The 17,423-nt window shown below is 50.2% G+C and overlaps 1 protein-coding gene across 1 annotated transcript in view; it reads right to left on the reverse strand.

Moving 5' to 3' along the window:
• Positions 1–166: 166 nt before the first annotated feature.
• The window catches only part of LOC307075267 (neuron navigator 3-like), an 83,623-nt gene continuing 66,366 nt past the window's right edge, over positions 167–17,423 (reverse strand). The window contains 24 exon segments of the mRNA XM_079735808.1: positions 167–1,780; positions 2,031–2,249; positions 2,470–2,588; positions 2,954–3,150; positions 3,745–3,816; positions 4,440–4,594; positions 5,060–5,295; positions 5,552–5,720; positions 5,918–6,013; positions 6,282–6,379; positions 6,778–6,964; positions 7,401–7,554; positions 8,714–8,925; positions 10,304–10,428; positions 10,681–10,792; positions 12,272–12,355; positions 12,800–12,877; positions 13,098–13,121; positions 13,446–13,469; positions 14,160–14,180; positions 15,025–15,077; positions 15,440–15,595; positions 16,095–16,131; positions 16,134–16,245. Coding sequence (XP_079591934.1) covers positions 1,664–1,780; positions 2,031–2,249; positions 2,470–2,588; positions 2,954–3,150; positions 3,745–3,816; positions 4,440–4,594; positions 5,060–5,295; positions 5,552–5,720; positions 5,918–6,013; positions 6,282–6,379; positions 6,778–6,964; positions 7,401–7,554; positions 8,714–8,925; positions 10,304–10,428; positions 10,681–10,792; positions 12,272–12,355; positions 12,800–12,877; positions 13,098–13,121; positions 13,446–13,469; positions 14,160–14,180; positions 15,025–15,077; positions 15,440–15,595; positions 16,095–16,131; positions 16,134–16,245 — 2,857 coding nt within the window. The 3' untranslated portion in view covers positions 167–1,663.

The following is a 17,423-nucleotide window of genomic DNA, read 5'->3' on the forward strand; positions in this document are numbered from 1 at the left end:
TTCTGTCCCACACGCCCTTACGTAGCAGTGAGGCTCGTGTGCCCCCCCCCCCCCTCCCCCCCCCCACACAACTGACCGCAGGAAGCTAAAACCATGCTCGGCGTTCCTCCCAGGTGAGCCCAGCTCGTCCGGTAATAACGTCAACGTAAAAAACATCTGGATATAACGCCGTTGTAAAGAAAACCTCTGGATATAATGTCAACAATAGAACACCCCCCCCCCCACCAGGACGTGTGTTTACTGCCGGCTCTGGAGTCAGAGTGGTCACACGTGGAAAACACACCTGACCATAGAGATCACACAGGAAGTGACATCATGAACCCCTGGCGGAAACACCCTCCACAAGACGCCCCGCCCCCTGCGTCTGTCCGGAGATACAGCAGGAAGTAGTAAACTCACTTCCTCTCATGGTAGCCAATGGGAGTTGAGGAAGCCTTTCTTAAGGCAGTGAGAAAGTGTGCCACCGCTAATGCTTAGCTTTGGTTAGCCCTCAGTGCTAACTCCTAATGCTAAGCTATGGTTAGCCCTCAGTGCTAACCCCGTGGCGTGTCACCAGAGCTGGGGGACTTTAGAAGGTTTGATTTGGAGTGAAAACGAACATCTGGCGGCCAAACCAAACCTTATTCTGCCGCTGGGTTCATGTGCACGTCCCGGTGACGCTCATGTGCACGCTCCTGTGTGAGTGTGTGCACACGTGATGTGTATGTGTGTGTACTTATTTATGTGTCTGTTTGTGTGTATGTGTGTGTGCATGCATGTTTGTGTGTGTGTGTGTTTGTGTATGTATGTATGTATGTATGTATGTATGTATTTATGTATGTATGTGTGTGTATGTATGCGTGTGTGTGTACATGCATGTATGTCTGTGTATGTTTGTGTGTGTGTGCAGTTTGGGCAGTAAATCAAAGCCTTGGCACGTTGTACTTCACAGTTGTGGATCGGAGAGCATCAACACTGTGCTCGTGGGCACGCGGGCAGGACAGGGCCTGGGCGCTGAACCAGCACCATGGGTCTAAAGGCCTGGGAGGGGGTGTGTGTGGGGTCTGAATACATAAAGGAATATTTGGGATTGTAAGAGCATGTGTGTGTGCATTGGTGAGTGCACGTGTATGAGTGTGATCTGTATGCGTGTGAGTGATAGTGTGTCAGTGTGTGTGTGACAGTGTGTGTGATTTATTAGCACCTCTGTAAACAAATGAGGAAAACCACAGCGTCTACTGTAAACATCAGATCCTTAAGCCCCGCCCCTTCCGGCCACACTGCCTTATCTGACCCCCATCCTGGGTGTAGACGATAATACTCTTATTGATCGGTCAAAGTGCTGATCACCCCCTCAGGTCGTAAAGTCCATCCCTCGTGGAATTATAAGATTTGTGCTACCAACCTCTGAGGGACTATGTGTGTGTGTGTGGTTGTTATTATACTATAATAAACTTTAAGGTAACTCTGAGGAGTGTGTGTGTGTGGTTGTCGTTATACTATAATAAACTTTAAGGTAATTCTGAGGAGTGTGTGTGTGTGTGGTTGTTGTTATACTATAATAAACTTTAAGGTATCGTCTGGGGTGATAGTAGGACTCTGTGTGTCCACGTCAGAACCCGTTCTGGCAGAACGTTCCGGAATCGGTCCGTGTTTCGGATTTGGCTCCGGGATTCCGAACTCCTTATAGCGCCGACTCCAGCGAGGAGTCCAGCTGGTCGTCATGGTGACTGGCACTGTCGCTGTCGCAGCTCTGAGTGGAGTAGTTGGCCGCCTCCTGTAGCCGTAGCAACATGCTCATCTAGAAACACACACACACACACGTCTTTTAGTGAACTGTCCCCGGAGCATGCTCCCTCCCTACCCACAATGCACCTCTTCTCCTTAACGTTTAGTACAGAGTTGCCTCCCTCTCCACCTCAAGGACTTTCTTATAACTCGTATCGATGGAAACCAGTATCTATGGAAACCAGAGGAGGTAGTGGTCCCGCTAACGGTTGTCGTGGTAACGGTGATCCCGGTAACAGTGGTCACAGTGACGGCCTCCTTACCAGCGGGTCACCCTCGGTGTCGCTCTGGGAGACGGGCTTGGAGGAGGAGGAGGGGGATGAGCCGTCCTTGGAGCCCCCGAAGCCGTCGTAGCCCACGTCCTCCGGCCGCAGCTGCAGCAGCAGCGATTGGCTGTCGTGGGGCTGGGGGGCGGGGCTCCAAGGGTAGGTCTCGTTGGCCCACTTGGACGGGTCCTCCCAGGCCGCCCGCTTCCCGTACAGCTGGAGAGAGAGGCCAGGGGTCAAAGGTCGTCCAGCGGGTCAGAGGTCAACCAGCTTGTTGCCGTTTCATCAGTTAGCAGATTTATCCAAGGGGGTGACTTAAGGAGCAAGTAGGGGTTAGACAATACAGAGTGGGGTACTAAACAAGACCATTTGGTGTGGGAGTGAACCACCCTTATGAGACCCTGTGGGGTCGGTTGACCTTTGACCTGTCACCCACCTGCAGCCCCTCTCGGACGGCCTCCAGCAGGTAGGGCACCAGGGAGTAGTTCCACAGGTCGGTGAACCACAGCCGGGAGCCCGCCACGTCCATGGGGCAGGACAGTAGCAGACGGGGACCTGGGGGACAAAGACCAGGTTCTGATCTGACCACAACACAACCAGACCCTCATCCCTTCACCTGGACACCTTAGGGGTCCTTAAGCCCTGAGGAACCAGACCTCTGGGGAGGGGAGGGGGAGAGAGGAGGAGGGGAGGGGGAGGGGGCGGGGGAGGGGGAAGGGGAAGGAGGAGGTGAGGGATGGGGAGGGGGAGGAGGAGGACGAGTGGGAGATGAGGTGAGGGGGGAGGGGGAGGAGACGAAAGAAAGAGGATGGGAATAGGGAGGAGGAGTAGGAGGAGGAGAGGGAGGGAAGGGAGGGGGGGGAAGGAGGAGATGAGAGAGGGAGGTTGGAAGTAGAGAGGAGGGGGAGGAGGGGAGGTACCTATGGTGATGTCGGAGGAGCTGTGGGCCTCCAGGAAGCCGTTGAGGTGCTGCCAGACTCGGGGCAGCCAATCCACGACCTTGATGAGCTCCGTGCTCCTTGTGTTCCTGGAGATCTCCGTCTCGATCAGCTTCCGCCGCAGGAATCGGCCCAGGAAGCCCTTCACCGGCTCAGTGTGGTTAGCACACAGCACCCACCTGAGAGGGGGAGGGAGAGAGAGAGAGAGAGAGAGAGATGTTAAAGGAAGCTGTCCTCATCATGTTTCTCCAGTACCGGTCGAGGAGGTCTCTCTACACAACAAACCCTCAGTGACAGCCAGCCTACGTCTCACCAAGTACCAAGCTGGTAGGAATATAATTAATTCACATGTTATTTGATGAATGAAATCATCTTAGTTCTACTGCCTGGTGCATCATAAACTCTCCAATATTAATAATCAGAGACTATTTTCCATTGCGCAGCCGTTACAGTGCCTATTTATTCTGCTAATGTTTAATTAACAGCCCTAATCCAAACAGAGTACCAGGATTTCTTCTGCTGCTGCTGAATCATCGTTCCATCCTCCATAACAGCAGTGGGGCTTGAACCAAACCCATAGGAGTGAAAGGGCTCCACATTGTAAATAAGGTTGTGTGTCAAACCAAGAAGTTCCCAGCGTGGGATGAGCCATCACCCGGGCCAGACATACCAGATAAATCAACCACAGGCTGTACAAACCCATCCCCTTCTGAGACCATCTTCTGACCATCGTCTCTGAGGGTCTCCAGAAAACGGAGAAGATAAGAACTGACCTGAAGTTGTGGTGCAGACCCAGGTTAGGAGAGCAGGACATGCCCTGGTTCATGGTTCCGATCACATAGGGGCTGCCGGGACAGAACACACAACTTTACACACAGGCAGCAGAGGACAGAACACACAACCTTACACAGGGGACAGAACACACAACCTTACATAGGGGACAGAACACACAACCTTACACACTGGTGCGCTTTTACTTTGGAGCTGCACCAATCTGATCAGATTATATTTGCTCCATTAACATGTATGTCTGTATTGATCTATTGTTTTAACCATTATGCCATACTTTATGAGACGAAAGGATCGAGGGGAGGGGAGAGGAGAGGAGTGGATGGGAGAGAGGGGAGGAGTGGAGATGAGTGGAGATTAGAAGAATGAGGGGAGGAGAGGAGAGGAGATGAGAGGTGAGGAGAGAGAGTGGAGAGGAGAGGAGGTGAGGAGGGGAGAGGAGAGGAGAGAAGGGGAGAGAGGGAAAAGGAGAGGAGAAGAGAAGAGAAAAGAGGAGTGGAGAGGAGGGAGGAGTGGAGATGAGTGGAGATGAGAGAAGAGGAGAGGAGAGAGAGAGGGGAGAGGGGAGGAGGGAGGAGAGGAGAGGAGAGAGAGAGGGGAGAGGGGAGGAGGGAGGAGAGGAGAGAGAGAGGGGAGAGGGGAGGAGGGAGGAGAGGAGAGGAGAGTAGAAGATATTTACCATTTGTGGTACTTGCAGTTGAGGAAGCCGTTGAAGATGTCGCTGAGGGAGCCGATGTGGTGCAGGTTGTCCAGGACGACCACGGTGGGGAGGTCCGAGTCTGTCTGCTCCGACGCACAGCGCTCGGCCAGCGTGGAGAGGTACTGACGGAGGTCCTGGGGGGGGGGAGGAACAGAGGGGGAGAGATGAAGGGAGAGATGTAAAGAGGAAGGAGGAGAGATCAGCAGAGGGGGAGGAGAAGGAGGGAAGGAGACAGACAGAACAAGACGGATAGAGGAAGAGAGAGAGAGAGAGAGAAGCAGATCAGAACCATGGAGGGATCCGAAATAACAGCCACTGCAACAAACCATCCATACCGGAGTACCGGAGTCCGGAGTCCGGAGTACCAGAGTACTGGACCGGAGTACCAGAGTACTGGACCGGAGTATCAGAGTACTGGGTCGGAGTACCAGAGTACTGGACCGATGTACCAGAGTACTGGACCGATGTACCAGAGTACTGGACCGGAGTATCAGAGTACTGGGTCGGAGTACCAGAGTACTGGACCGGAGTACCAGAGTACTGGACCGGTGTACCAGAGTACTGGACCGGAGTATCAGAGCCCGTACCGGTTTGCGTACCTTGCTGCACTTCTGGTCCACGTTGAAGCTGGCAACCGTGTGCTCGGTGACCTCACTTCCTGTCTGGGCGACGATGTAGGCGGCCAGCTTGGCGGCCAGGAAGGACTTCCCGGTGCCGCTGGGGCCAGACAGGATGATGCGGCGATGCTCCGAGAGCAGGTTGAGGTACCGCTGGATGATCGCCTTGGGAACCAGGGTGTCAAACACCAGGCTGTCGATGCTGTTCTCCTTCACTCCTGAGGAGAGGGGGGAGGGGAGGGGGGGGAGGAGGAGGAGGGGGTGAGGGGAGGAGAGGGGAGGAGGGGAGGAGAGGGGAGGAGAGCATGAGAAAGAAAGAGGTTATGTGGGTCTTTCTTCATGGCCTGGCTTTATGAGGCCTGGACATGAGAACGGATTTAAGAGACTGTTATGGTTAGTCTAGACCGGTCTGGTCCGGTCTGGTCTAGACCAGTCTGGTCCTGTCTGGTCTGGTCTGGTCCGGTCTGGTCTCACCTTTGAGCTGGACCTGGATCAGGTTGTTGTGGCCCACCAGGTAGGCGCAGGGCAGCAGCTCAGGGAGCTGGGAGGACGGCCCTCGAACCACCTCCCCCATCCTGTAGCTCAAAATGCTGTCGGACCCCAGACCCAGGCTGGTCAACGGGTCCACCCGGAACACGTACTCCTTGAGGAGGAGGAGGAGAGGGGAGGAGAGAGGGAGGAGGAGGAGGAGAGGGAGGGAAGGGAGGGAGGAGGCAAGAGGGGAGAGGGGTGTCAGTCAGGTGTATCAGTCTAGGTTAATTATAGACAGATGACCTTTAACCTCTGCATTTGAGCCCAGGCGGGGTGAGGAGTAGTCATGTGACCCGAGGTGAGGGGTACCTTGAAGAGCCGTCTGATGACCCCGTCCAGGACGTCCCACTTGGTCTTCCCACTGACCCCGATGGACCCGATCAGGTAGTCCTGGGTTTTCAGGCCCTGGACACACACACACACACACACACACACACACACACACACACACACACACACACACACACAGACGGACATAGATATGTTACAGACACTCAAACACACACACACACACACACACACACACAGTCAACACAGACAAAAACAAGGAGACACACACATACACACACACATACACAGAGGATCAGACTACTTGGAAGTGATGGATGCAGCAGGAAATGATTTCTGACCAGCAGGAAGTGAAGTCAGAGCAGCAGGAAGTGATGCGACCCACCTTGGTGTTGTGCCCGTGGCTGTTGACTGAGACCACGATCCTCACGCTGCGGCCCTCCTTACGCACGTTGCCCTCGTAGCCGTCGTCGAGGAGGATATCTGGAGACGCACAACTTCCTGTTAGCAACCTTCAGTCCCAGCTAGCTGGCTAACATCGGCTAACCCGGCTAGACTGTTAGCTGCAAGCTGTAGCTAGACTAGCTTTGCTGACAAGACATATTGATAGGGCTAGCCCCTAGGTCAGGCCGTTAGCCATAGCGCTAGGTTTCCTGACATGATAGTGTTAGCCCCTAGGTCATTAGCTGTTAGGCGTAGCGCTACGTTACCAGACACGATAGTATTAGCCCCTAGGTCATTAGCCATTAGCCGTAGCACAACGTTACCTGACATGATAGTGTTAGTCCTTAGGTCATTAGCCATTAGCATCGGCGCTACGATACCTGACATGATACTGTTAGTCCCTATGTCGTTAGCCGTTAGCCGTAGCGCTACGTTACCTGACATGATGGTGTCGGTGATGTTGAGGTTGTTGAGTGACAGGCCGAGCGACTGGCGGGAGGAGGAGGAGGAGGTGCTGGAGGTCTCGGAGGGGGGGCGGGCCGTCTTGAGGGGCGTGGCCGTGGGCGTGGCGTTCCCGCTGGACTTGAGGCGGTCGTTCTCCGCCTTCAGCGTCTCGATCTCGTTCTGGTGGTGGAAAAGAAATATATATATATAGATATATTATAATATATATAAACATAATCATATATTCTATTACGATAATAATGACATAACAAACTCAACACACCATATGTCTCATCAGTGTGTTGGTGTTTGTTTGTGTGTGTTTGTTTGATGGTGAGTGTGTCTTTGTCTGTGTGTGCGTGCGTGTTTGATGGTTTGCGTCCGTGTGTGTGTGTGTGTGTGTGGTTGATGGTTTATGTGTGTGTGCGTGATTGATGGTTTGTGTGTGTGTGTGTGCCTGTCAATAGTTTGTGTGTGTGTGATGGTTAATGCGTGTGTGTGGGACAGTAGATTAAGAACCCTAACCCTTTTTCAGTCCAAAAACATTTTTAAACAAACTTTACTAACTCACTTCCCCCCCCGACCCCTGGATCTGACCTCTGACCCTTGACCTCACCTGCATGCGGTTCATGGCCTCGCGGATCTGGTCCAGGTGGTGGGCGGAGCTCAGGGCCTCCAGCCGGATGTCCGTCAGCTTCAGCTCCTTCTCCCGCAGCTCGTTCTTCAGCTGCAGGATCACCTGCGTCTCCGCCTCCGAGCACTCATACAGCCTGGGCACAGGGGTCAGGGGTCAGACACACTCATACAGCCTGGGCACAGGGTCAGGGTCAGGGGTCAGGGTTCAGGGACACTCATACAGCCTGGGCACAGGAGTCAGGGTTCAGGGTCAGGGGTCAGACACACTCATACAACCTAGGCACAGGGGTCAGCGCCAGGGGTCAGACACACTCATATAGCCTGGAGACAGGGGTCAGGGTCAGGGGTCAGGGGTCAGACACACTCATACAGCCTGGAGACAGGGGTCAGGGTCAGGGGTCAGACACACTCATACAGCCTGGAGCACAGCAGGGGTCAGGGGTTAGTCTCAGGGGTCAGCTGACACACACACACACACACATTCAAAGCATCAAACACACACACACACACACACACACACACACAAACATAGGCACACACACACACACACACTGCATTGTGCCACACTATATACTATCATACATGCACACCCCACACACACTCATGTGCCACAAAAGCGTGCGATTGGAGTTATTAACATGTTATCAACGTGAATATTCATTATGTGGTTAGGAGACTCATATGACCCCCTGTGTGAGGAGATCTCAGTACACACGCAGGTCTCTAGTACACACTGTTAGAACACACTACCCTACGCACTCAGGTCCCTGCACACAGGTAGACCACACTGCACACTGCGGCCCCCCACGGTTACCGGGAGCCATGCTTGTAGACCACCTGACCGGTCTGACTTTTCTTAGCGATCCAAAGGGGAGGAGTGAACTCTGAGAAACCCCTCCCTCTGGGGAGAGGAGGAGGGGGAGGGGGAGGAGGAAGAGGAGGAGGAGGACAGGAGGAGGAGGAGGGGGAGGGGGAGGAGGACAGGAGGGGGAGGGGGAGGAGGAGGAGGAGGAGGAGGGGTGGAGGAGGACAGGAGGGGGAGGAGGAAGAGGAGGAGGGGGAGGGGGAGGAGGAAGAGGAGGAGGAGGGAGGGAGGAGGACAGGAGGGGGAGGAGGAGCAGGAGGAGGAGGAGGGGGAGGCAGGGGGAGGAGCCGTTATCAGTAAAACAAAGTCTGTCCTCAAGTGGAGCGGAGGGACCTACAGAATAGATCAGAGAAGACACACCGGCGGTCTGGAGGTGTGTGTGTGTGTGTGTGTGCGTGTGCGTGTGTGTGCGTGTGTGTGAGACTCACTCCGTGCCGGACGGTGAACAGCGCAGCCCAGTGGCGGCGGCGGGGCTGACCAGGCGGTTGCCGTGGTTACCCTGGTCGGCCTGGTCACCGTGGTTACGGTGGGGGAGCTTGGGGGAGGAGGGCAGGGAGTCGCTCATCTCCTCCGACTCCTCGTGGGAGGAGGAGGAGCGGCTCTTCTTCTTACTGAAGGCCTGTTTGAAGGAACTCCGCAGCTACACACACACACGCACACACACACACACACACACACAAAACACCCACTCAGACACACACACATACATAATACACATATACACAGACACACACACACACACACATACAGAGACACAACCACGCACACACACACACACACACACACAAAACACACACTCAGACACACACACATACATAATACACATATACACAGACACACACACACACACACATACAGAGACACAACCACGCACACACACACACACACACACAAAACACACACTCAGACACACACACATACATAATACACATATACACAGACACACACACAGACACACACACACACACACACACACACATACAGAGACACAACCACACACCCACACAAAGATAAAAACAAAGTTAATACCGCCAACAAGCCACCACCAGTCCTTCTAGGACATCACTTCCTGTGAGGTCATTTCCTGTTGACAGAGGAAGAGGCTCTGTGTGGCTGAGGAGGAGGAAGAGGAATATGTGCATGAAGGAATGTGGGGGAGGCATAGCAACCAGGAGGGATGGGGGGTGCATAGCATCCAGGTTCATTCTGGCCCTGCAATCTAGAACAGGCAGATGGGAGGAGGAGGAGGAGTAGGGGAGAGTGGGGGGAGGAGGGATTCCATGCTGACACTTCCGGGCAGTGGGGAGGTGAGGAGGGGAGGTAGGGGAGAGGAGGGGAGATGGGAGGAGAGAGGGAGTTACACTCTGCACACCGGGGATGAGAACTGACCTGAGCAGGGATCGAGTCGGCCACCTGGAGATGCAAAACACACCTGCCGTTAAGCCACACCCACACACCTGCCGTTAAGCCACACCCACACACCTGCTGTTAAGCCCCACCCACACACCGGCCGTTAAGCCCAGCCCAGGCACCTGTCGTTAAGTCACACCCACACACCTGCCATGAAGCCTCATGAAGCCAAACAGAACGGTAAGCGAGGACACAATGTTGTACTGTACTAGTTAAGAGGGGGGTTATGATGAAGGTGATGGTTAATTGAATGATGAAGGTGATGTTATTTTAACTGGGTTAGACTCAGCTGTCTGCATGTTGCGGGTCAGAGGTCAGGAGGGGAGGAAAGCGATTGTAAGAACAATCCACCAATATTTCAAATGTAAACAACCAACAATCATAACCATGCCATCCTAACCCCCCTTTGGGGTCGGAGGGCGTAACCCCTGGAGGTCAGAGAGCGTGACCCCTGGGGTACAGAGGGCGTGACCCTGGGGGTTAGAGAGCGTGACCCCTGGGGGTACAGAGAGCGTGACCCCTGGGGTACAGAGGGCGTGACCCTGGGGGTCAGAGAACGTGACCCCTGGGGGTCAGCGGGCATGACCCCTGGGGGTCAGAAGACTCACCCAGCTCTTCTTCTTCCTCTTCTTCTCGTCGGGGTCCCTCCCCAGGCTGCCCAGGCTGGCGTGGCTCGCCCCGCTGGTGATGCTGGACATGCTCTCAGAGGAGTGCTGCCTCCGAATGCGCAGGTCTGGAAACACAAGACACACAACTCAGTTCCTAGCCTGGCCCTTACCAATTACCACTAACAGACACACAACGGATACACAACTAATCCGTAGGGAATAATGATATTACTACACAACATTAAGGTACAGATCTGTGTGTGTGCGGTACCGCATGTGTGCGGTACATGTGTGTGCGGTACGTTTGTGTGCAGTACGTGTGTGCGCGGTGTGTGTGGGGGGTCCAGCAGGGCTCCAGGGGGGTCTGCGGGGCGTACCTTTGTGCAGGTGGTCCGGGCCGTTCAGCGCCACCTGGATGGCGGTCTGGGCGTCGGTGTTCTGAGTCTTCAACATCTCAATGGTCTCCCTCAACTCAGCCAGCTCCGATTCCTCCAGGGAGAGAGACATAGACACAGAGAGAGGGAGAGGGAGAGAGAGAGGGAGCGAGGGAGAGAGAGAGAGAGAGAGAGAGAGAATGAGAGAGAGAGAGAGAGAGAGAGAGAGAGCGAGGGAGAGAGAGAGAGAGAGAGCGAGGGAGAGAGAGAGAGAGAGCGAGGGAGAGAGAGAGAGAGACAGAGAGAGAGAGAGAATGAGAGAGAGAGAGAGAAAAGAGAGAGAGAGAGAGAGAGAGAGAGAGAGAGAGAAAGAGAGAGAAAGTCAGAAAGACATAGTAGTAGAAAACTTTATTGTCCCCGTGGGGCAGTTGGGTTTGCGGCACAGTCGCACTTCATCACGGGACGTTAGACATATGACACGAACAGATATTCCATACATCAGACACCGACAGACATAACATGAATTTATTTTGACTGATTTAAGGCTTTTATGGCTTGTGGTACAAAAGAGAATTTGGATCTGTTCTTTTTCATAAGAGGTAGGCAGAAAGGACGACCAGATAGCAGTAGTTTAAAATGGGATGCCAGGGGGTGTGTAGTCACAAACAATGTTTATGGCCTTTTTCACCAGTCTGTCTTTGTAAATGTGTTCAATGCTCGGTAGTGTGATCCCAAGTAACGTGCTGGCAGTTGTAACTGTATTTCTGATTGTCTTTTTCTGTGACTCCGAACACTTCTGAACCAGCAGACAATACAGAAGGTTAAAACACTTATATAATTTATAATAAATGCAGTATAAAACATTAGGAGCATTTTGTTATTGACATTAAAAACAAGCAGTTTCTTTAAAAAGTACATTATTTGCTGTGTCTTAGTGTGCAAAAGATCAGACAATGAGTCCCATTTAAGCTTATTTGTAGTTTGTGACAACCTGAATAGTCTCCCCATTGATAAAAGTGTCGGTGGATTGTTGTGACCTTCTAAAATCTATGGACATTTCTTTGGTCTTATTAGTGTTTAAAATTAAGTGTGACTTATTGCACCATTCTAGAAAGGAGTCTAAAACTGGCCCATGATCTACCTCCTCATCTCGTTGCAGACTCACTAGGGCTGTGTCGTCTGCATATTTAATCAAGTGCCTGTTTTGTAAAGCGCTAGTGCATGAATTTGTGTATAAAATAAATAGTAAAGGAGATAAAACACATCCTTGTGGAGAGCCTGTGGATGTTGTCCTCACATCAGACAGAAATGAACTCACTCTGACCCGCTGGACTCTACTGTTAAGAAAGTTCATGATCCAATAAATAATACCTGTATTAAGATTGAATTTACTGGCTAAAATGTCTGCAAGAATGTTAGGTTGCATGGTGTTAAAAGCAGATGTAAAATCTACAAATAAAATCTTAGCATGAGTCTTTGGTTTCTCAAGGTGAGTGTGCAGGTTGCCACAATGAGATGAGTTTGGGGTGGCAATGCTATAAGATCATGCTCTGTGTTGTATTGAGTTATTCTGAAGGTGATTATTATGGGATACCTTCTGCTCGGCGGTCATGGTGAGACTCTGCAGGCGGCACGTCATGTTCCCCAGACTCATCTCGAACGCTGCCACCAGGTGGGCCTGGAACACACACACACGCACACACACACACACAAACACGCACGCACGCACGCACGCACGCACACACACACACACACACACACACACACACACACACACACACACACACACACACACACACACACACACACACACATGGATATAAATAGATATACATATACAGTCTGTGCTAGGTTATTTGAGGGGTGTGTGTGTGGGTCTGTGTGTATGTGTGTGTGTGCATGTGTGTATGTGTGTGTGTGTGTATGTGTTAGTGTGTGTGCACGTGTGTAAGTGTGTACGTGTGTACATGTGTGTGTGCGTGAGTGCGTGCACAAAACACACACTAACACACACACACACACACAAACAGAAACACAAACACACACACACACACACACACACAGACACACTATGCTAACACACTAGCATGCTAACAGGATGGTGGTAACCACGGTAACTCACGTTGGCGGAGAGCTGGGAGGTCAGTGTGGCGACCTTCTCCTGAGACGCGTCCAGCTCCCGACGCAGCTTACGGATTTGCTGATCAGGAGGAAGAGGAGGAGGAAGAGGAGGAAGAGGATGAAGAGGAGGAGGTGGAGGGAGAGGAGGAGGAGGAGGTGGTAGAGAAGAAGGATGAGGAGGAGGAGGAAGAGGAGGAAGAGGAGGAGGAAGTTGATGAGCTCTTGAGGTAAAGAGTGACAGGTGACAACTTCATTATCATGTGTTCAGCCCTAGTGTGTTGTAGGGTGGAGGTGTTTACCGTGGAGTTCTGCCCCGTTTGGCCCTTGGTTCAAGAGACAAAGAAATGAAAGAAATGAACTGATTAACTATCTGTGATCGCGTCCCTCAGACCACACCAAGGGGTCACGGGTGAATACTATTCACAAACAAATTCAGTTTGAATTTGGCCGTATGATTTCAGCTAAATTAATTTGGTCAGATTGAGTGAATATCAGACTAAACCCAAATATGGACATAGCGCCAAGCTTAAACCCAAGCGTTAGCATGCGGCACGGTATGGCTAACTAGCTGATGCTAACGTTATTGCGTATGAAGATAACAAAAGAAAAGAGCGGGCAGAGAGAAACAGTTTGAACCACATCCTCACCTCAGAGTGAGCTTTCTCCTCCGTCTGCAGGGAAAACGAGAGGTCAAACAAGTTATTGATTTATCAGAACACAATCTCAGGGTATTGATCAGAAAACCTCTACATTCTTGGAACTCTTCTGGTTCAAGAAAAATTGGGACATTTTCAGACTTCAACACAAAAGTAAAGAATGGATATGAACATGATTGGATGAAGGAAAATTTGATTTTTTATGGTTTGGTATTTGTATTGATGTTTTGAGTTGTTTGTGTTAGTTTGTGTCTTCTGGTGATCATTTGCTGTTTCCGATTGGTCAGGGTCGTCTGCATCACACACAAACCCGCACTGCGCACACGCCTGATCCACGCCCCCCCCCCCACCCGGTCAGAATCATTCATGTTTCATGTCTCACTCCGGACGTGCATGATTAGTTATCATCACACAACTTCATGCAACACAACATGAACCATGAGAGCTCATTACTATGAGACACTAAACGTTCTCTGACTAATATCTTGGGAGGAGATTCGGAAAATAAAATGGCATGAAAGCCAAAAAGGGCCAAAAACATTGTTGTTAAAATATCAAAGTCTCTAAAGGTTTAGGAGGGTAGTACATATGGAGGTAAGAGTAGTAATATTAAGAGGTAGTACTACAGTTATATGCAAAAGTACTACAGTACTGGGTGTTCTGGGGTTAGTTAGTGTGTACAGAGAACCTTGTCTGCAGGGTTACCTTCTCCAGGTAGAACAGAACCTGGAGGGGGAGAGAACGAAGCGTTTCAGGACAGGAAGGGGTTGTGTGTGGACAGGAAGTGGTCGTTTGTGGATAGGAAGGACCGGCTACAGTTTGAAGTTCTACTGACGGGACTAATAAGGTTCTTAAATCATTCAGTAACGCTCTTAGAATGTGTTCTTGCAAGGTTCTAGAATATCCTACTGGAAGGTTCTATTGTGTTCTACTGGAAGGTTCTTGAAGAGTTTATTGGAAGGTTCTAGAATGGTCTACTGGAACGTTCTAGAAGGTCCTACAGGAAGGTTGTAGAAGGTTCTGCTGGAAGGTTCTAGAATGTCTAACCGGAAGGTTCTAGAATGTTCTACTAAAGGTTCTAGAATGTTCTACTAAAGGTTCTAGAATGTTCTACTAAAGGTTCTAGAATTTTCTACTGGCGGAAGATGAATGGATAACTCTTATTTAAAGGCATGTATATGTGTGGGACTTATTAAATAAAAGATGATCGGTGAAGAGATGACAGAAGATGAAATGGAAAACAAAAAAAGATCAAACTGAGATCATACTTAGATAAATAGTAAAAGTGTATTTAAATTATACAGAGTTGAATCAAGTAAAACAACAATATGAAACATCTGGTAAACAGAACATAAAAAACATAAAACTTAACTTAACTTAAATATAATAGTCTGTTAGTTATTATCTTTGTTTTAAAATGTATTTTAAAATATAAGCTTTTCATCTGAGAAAACCAAATTAGATCAGAAACATGTTATTAGTTCTTATAATTAGAACTATTAACATCAGTACCATGGTTCTATAAAGATACTGCGGTGCTCTCTTCCAGAGTACTAGAGGCGCTACTTACCGCTGAGTAGAGCGACGAAGTACTGGATACTAGAGAGAGAGAGGAGCCATGGACTGGTAGAGAGACAGGGAGAGACATAGCGAGAGAGAGAGAGAGAGAGAGAGAGAGAGAGAGAGAGAGAGAGAGAGAGAGACAGAAAGAGTCATATAGAGAGAAAGAGAACTTTTGTAAATTAAGCTAAAATTTTACCATAACGTGCGTGTCTGTGTTTACGTGTATGTGTGTGTGTGTGTGTGCGTGTATGTGTGTGTGTGTGTGTGTGCACGCATTTGTGTTTGTGAGACAGAGAGGGTGTGTGTGTGTGTGTGTGAGAAAGAGAGGCTGTGTGCGAGTGTGTGTGTGTTAGAGAGAGGCTGTGTGTGTGAGTGTGTGTGTGTGTGTGTGTGTGTGTGTGTGTGTGTGCGCGTGTGTGTACCTTCATCGGTGCTGTCCCGGAAGGATCCCGACCTGCTGATGGCTCTGGGCCTCTCCTCCAGAGAGGTGCTGCTGCCCCCTAGTGGTCCGTCCCGGTACTGCTCCAGGGAGCCCCCTGCTGGAAGCCCCGAGTACTGACTGTTGCTGGTGGGGCTCACTGGGACCGGAACACAAACACACACACACACACACACACACACACACACACACACACACACACACACACACACACACACACACACAGACAAACACACACACACACATACACACACAATCCAACGCACACACACACACACACACACACACACACACACACACACACACACACACAGTCCAACGCACACACAAAGTGTGATAAAGAGGTATATTAGTAGCACTTAAGTAATATGCAATAGTACTACATTAATATGTAGTGGTACTACAGTAGTATGAGGTAGTACTCGTGGAGTAGTGGTACTTCCCGTTTGGATGAGTGGTATTAAGAGGTAGTACTAAAGTAGTACTGCAGTAGTACTCACAGAGGTTGGAGTAGTGGTATTAAGAGGGAGCACTACAGTAGTATGCAGTAGTACTGCAGTAGTACTCACGGAGGTTGGAGTAATGGTATTAAGGGGGAGCACTACAGTAGTATGCAGTAGTACTGCAGTAGTACTCACGGAGGTTGGAGTAGTGGTACTTCCCGGCGGCGGGCCCCAGGGGGGGGAGAGGGGCGACTGGCTGCCCGAGTCCTGCAGGCCCCCTGTGGAGTGGGACCGCAGCCACTCCGTCCCCTCCTCGTGGGACGGCTGCCGTGACGACGGCGGGTACCTGGGCGGGACGTCCCACAGAGTCACGGAGGGAGCGAGGCGCCGAGTTCGTAAAGGAACGTAGCGTAACGTTACCGAACCACAAGTAGTGCTGAGAAACGCTACGTAACGTCGTGGCATACAACGTAGCCTAACGTAGTGATATATAACATGACGTAGTGGTATACAACGTAGCCTAACGTAACGTAGTGATATATAACATGACGTAGTGGTATACAACGTAGCCTAACGTAACATAGTGATATATAACATGACGTAGTGTAATGTAACGTAGCCTAACGTAACGTAGTGATAGATAACACGACGTAGTGTAATTTAACGTAGCCTAATGTAACGTAGTGATATATAACATGACGTAGTGTAATGTAACGTAGCCTAACGTAACGTAGTGATAGATAACATGACGTAGTGTAATGTAACGTAGCCTAACGTAACGTAGTGATAGATAACACGACGTAGTGTAATTTAACGTAGCCTAATGTAACGTAGTGATATATAACATGACGTAGTGTAATGTAACGTAGCCTAAAGTAACGTAGTGATAGATAACATGACGTAGTGTAATGTAACGTAGCCTAACGTAACATAGTGATATATAACATGACGTAGTGGTATACAACGTAGCCTAACGTAACAGACGTAGTGTAATGTAACGTAGCCTAACGTAACGTAGTGATATATAACATGACGTAGTGGTATACAACGTAGCCTAACGTAACAGAGTGATATATGAAATGACGTTGTGTAATGTAACGTAGCCTAACGTAACGTAGTGATATATAACATGACGTAGTGTAATGTAACGTAGCCTAACGTAACGTAATGATAGATAACATGACGTAGTGTAATGTAACGTAGCCTAACGTAACGTAGTGATAGATAACATGACATAGTGTAATGTAACGTATCCTAACGTAGCGTAGTGAAATGTAACGTAGTGTAACATAAGGTAGCCTAACATGACCCAGAGTAATATAACGTAGCCTAACGTTACTGAACTAAAAGTAGTGCTGAGAAACGTTACGTATCTTGGTGTATCGTAGTGTACCGTAACATAGTGTAATATAACAGTGTAGCGTAATGTAACGTTACGGAGTGTAACGAGACCGAGTTTAACGTAACCTAAGATACTGTAATGTAATGTAACGTCAAAGGTTCTGATTTGCAGCAGAATGTAGC

Source organism: Pollachius pollachius (assembly GCF_949987615.1).
Source record: "Pollachius pollachius genome assembly, chromosome: 4".
Classification (NCBI taxonomy): Eukaryota; Metazoa; Chordata; class Actinopteri; order Gadiformes; family Gadidae; genus Pollachius; species Pollachius pollachius.